Source organism: Cucumis melo, chromosome 6 (genome assembly GCF_025177605.1).
Source record: "Cucumis melo cultivar AY chromosome 6, USDA_Cmelo_AY_1.0, whole genome shotgun sequence".
NCBI classification, from domain to species: Eukaryota; Viridiplantae; Streptophyta; class Magnoliopsida; order Cucurbitales; family Cucurbitaceae; genus Cucumis; species Cucumis melo.
Genome location: NC_066862.1, coordinates 13,994,223 through 13,998,174, shown reverse-complemented (window position 1 = coordinate 13,998,174; position 3,952 = coordinate 13,994,223). Strand labels below are relative to the sequence as shown.

General features: G+C 33.3%; 2 protein-coding genes across 2 annotated transcripts; both read left to right on the top strand.

Moving 5' to 3' along the window:
- On the top strand, positions 1–465 carry LOC107991516 (uncharacterized). Its single transcript, XM_017046572.1, has one exon. It carries the CDS (start codon positions 1–3, stop codon positions 463–465), a length of 465 nt encoding a protein of 154 aa, XP_016902061.1.
- Positions 466–3,043: 2,578 nt separating this feature from the next.
- On the top strand, positions 3,044–3,601 carry LOC127149692 (secreted RxLR effector protein 161-like). The gene has a single exon (XM_051085552.1). It carries the CDS (start codon positions 3,044–3,046, stop codon positions 3,599–3,601), a length of 558 nt encoding a protein of 185 aa, XP_050941509.1.
- Positions 3,602–3,952: the final 351 nt, after the last annotated feature.

The window sequence follows — 3,952 nt, the reverse complement described above, 5'->3', positions numbered from 1 at the left end:
ATGACTGTAGCAACAAATAAGTCCACAATTAAGAGAACTGAATATGCTAAGGAATTTATGAAATCTGTGGAAAAATGTTCTCAGTCAGAGTTGACTAATAAGTCACTTGCTGGAACACTTATGAGTACTTTAACCAACATCAAATTTGATGGTTCTCGTACTATACATGAGCATATCCTTGAAATGATGAACTTGATAGCAAGATTTAAGACCATGAGAATGGAAGTTAATGAGAATTTTTTTATAATGTTTAACCTTAATTCCTTACCTTCAGAGTATGGTCCATTTCACATGAACTATAACATTCTAAAAGATAAATGGAATGTGCATGAATTACAAAGTATGCTCATTCAAGAGGAAGTGAGGCTTAAGAAACCAATAATTCACTCTGCCAATCTCATAGGTCACAAAGGAGCTGGAAAGAGACCTGGAAAAAAGATGGAAAGGGCAATTATGGACAATTAAAGGTGAAAAAGTCATATGCCCCAATTCACAAAAAGGGACAAATTAAGAATAAGTGTCGTTTTTGCAACAAACCTGGGCACTATCAGAAAGATTATCTAAAACGTGAAGTATGGTTCGAGAATAAAGGTAAACATAATGCTTTAGTATGTTTCGAATCAAACTTAACTAAAGCTCCTTATAATACATGGTGGATTGATTTTGGTTGTACCATTCATGTTTTCAATACGATGTAGGGATTCCTCACAACCCGAACCACAAACTCAAATGAGGATTCATTTTTATGGGAAATAGAGTCAAAGTTCCAGTTGAAGCTGTGGGAAACTATCATTTAGCTTTAGACACTGGACATCATTTAGACCTTTTTGATACTTTTTATATCCCTTCTATTTCTCGTAATTTGATTTCCTTGTCAAAACTTGATACTTCAGGTTACTACTTTAAATTTGGGAATGAGTGTTTTAGTTTATTCAAACATAATATTTTTATTGGTTCCAGTATTCTTTGTGATGACTTATATAAATTAAAGCTTGATAATATTTTTGCTGAGAGTTTGTTAACTACATCATAATGTTGGTACTAAATATGGTCAAACTAATGAATCATCAGCTTACTTGTGACATAAATGTTTAGGCCACATATTTGAAAGAATTAAAAGATTGATAAAGAATGAAATTCTTCCAGATTTTGATTTTACCGACCTTGGAATTTGTGTGGATTGTATTAAATGAAAACAAACAAAACACACAGTTAATAAAGAAGCCACAAGAAGGTTACAGCTTCTTGAAATTATACATCCTGATATTTGTGGGTGATGTTCCATCTTTTGGTGGAGAAAAGTATTTTATCACCTTTATTGATGATTTCTCACGTTATGGTTATATCTATTTATTGCATGAAAAATCTCAAGCAATAAATGCCTTAAAGGTATTTATAAATGAAGTTGAAAGGCAATTAGATAGAAAGGTGAAAATCTTAAGATCTAATAGAGGTGGTGAGTATTAAGGAAAATATGATGAGAATGGACAATTCCCCGGTTCATTCGCTAAATTCCTAGAAAGCCATGACATATGTGCTCAATACACAATGCCAAGAACACCACTACAAAATGATGTTGCAGAAAGGCGAAATCGTACATTAATGAATATGGTTAGAAGTATGTTAATTTATTCATCTTTACCTGTGTCCTTGTTGATGTATGCATTAAGAACCGCTTAATATTTATTAAACAGGGTTCCTAGTAAGTCAGTTCCAAAGACACCTTTTGAACTGTGGACAAGAAGGTAACTTAGTTTAAGACACCTACATGTTTGGGTTTGCCAAACGGAAGTAAGAATTTATAATCCACATGAAAAGAAACTGGATTCAAGAAAAACCAGTGATTTTTTCATTGGTTATCCAGAAAAATCAAAAGGGTATAGATTTTACTGTCTTAACCACAGTACGAGAATAGTTGAAACTGTAAATATAAGGTTCATTGAGAATGACATAATTAGTGGGAGTTTGGAACCACGTAAAGTGGAAATTCAAGAAGTTAGGGTAGAAATTCCTTCATCTATAACTTCTTCTCAAGTTGTTGTTCCGTAGTTGTTGACTCTGTTAACAATCCACAAGAATAACAAATTAATAGTCAAACACCACATAATGATGTTGTAACAAATGAACCTGTAACTTGGAGACCACAAGAAATAGAGTTAAGAAGATCTGTAAGATCAAGAAGATCAACTATTTCTGATGACTATTTGATTTATTTTTGCATGAGTCAGAATTTGACTTAAGCATTGATAATGATCCTGTTTCTTTTTCACAAGCCATTAAAGGAGATAATTCTACCAAATTGTTAGATGCCATGAAAGAAGAGTTAAAATCTATGAATGATAATAAAGTCTGGGATCTTGTAGAATTACCTAAAGAAAGTAAAAGAGTTGAGTGTAAATGGGTCTTTAAGACCAAATGTGACTCAAATGGCAATATCGAACAATACAAGGCTAGACTTGTTGCCAAAGGTTATACTCAGAAAGATGGCGTTGACTACAAAGAGACCTTTTCTCCTATCTCGAAAAAGGACTCATTAAGAATTATTATGGCTTTGGTAGCTCATTATGATTTAGAGCTTTATCAAATAGATGTGAAGACCGCCTTTCTATATAGAAATTTAGATGAAAAAGTGTTCATGGATCAACTAGAAGGTTTTATGGTTGAAGGAAAGGAATATATGGTGTGTAAATTAAAGAGGTCAATATATGAACTTAAACAAGCTTCCAGACAGTGCTATCTTAAGTTCAATGATATCATCACATCTTTTGGTTTTAAAGAAAACATCATTGATCAATGTATATGCCTAAAGATCAGTGGGAGTAAGTTTATAATTCTTGTTCTATATGTTGATGACATCTTGTTTGCTACAAATGACTTTGGTTTGTTATGTCAAACCAAAGAATTTCTTTCTAAAAACTTTGAAATGAAAGATATGGGTGAGGCATCCTATGTGATTGGAATTGAAATATTTTGTGACCAAACACATGGATTGTTAGGATTGTCTCAAAAGGCCTATATTAATAAAGTTTTAGAGAAATTTAAGATGGATAAATGCTCTTCAAGTGTAGTTCCAATTCAGAAGGGAGATAAGTTCAGTCTCATGCAATATCCAAAAAATGAATTGGAACGAAATCAAATGGAAACTATTCCTTATGCATCTATTGTCGGAAGCTTATTGTATGCACAGACTTGCACTAGACCAGACATTAGTTTTGTTATGGGTATGCTAGGCATATATCAAAGCAATCCAGGAATGGATCATTGGAAAACTGCAAAGAAAGTTTTAAGGTATCTGCAAGGAACAAAGGATTATATGCTTACTTACAAGAGATCTGATCATCTTGAGGTGATTGGATATTCAGATTTAGATTTTACCGGATGTATGGATAAAAGAAAATCCACTTTTGGCTATTTGTTTTTGTTAGCTGAAGGAGCAATTTCATGGAAAAGTGCAAAGCAATCTATTGTCGCTGTATCCACTATGAAAGCTGAATTTGTAGCATGCTTTGAAGCTATAGTTCATAGTTTTATGGCTGCGGAACTTTATCTCAGGACTTGGAATTGTCGACAGTATTGTCAAGCCGCTGAGAATTTATCGTGATAATTCTGCAGCAGTTTTCTTCTCAAAAAACGACAAGTTTTCTAAAGGTGCTAAACAGATGGAATTAGAATAGTTTCCCGTTAAAGAAGAAGTTCAGAAACAGAGGGTATCAATTGAACACATTAGCACTAAACTTATGATTACAGATCCACTGACTAAAGTTACATCTAGGCAAAAATTTCGTAAGTACAACTAGGCAAAAAAATACCGTTTTGCCCCTATAGTTACATCTAACTCCTTAAGTATCACTTATTTTTCTAATGAACAATTATTATAGTCCCACTATAACTGCACTCCTCTCAGGCCAAGAGAAGGTGTGACACCACATTGTTCAAGTCCTGGAATCAGCCA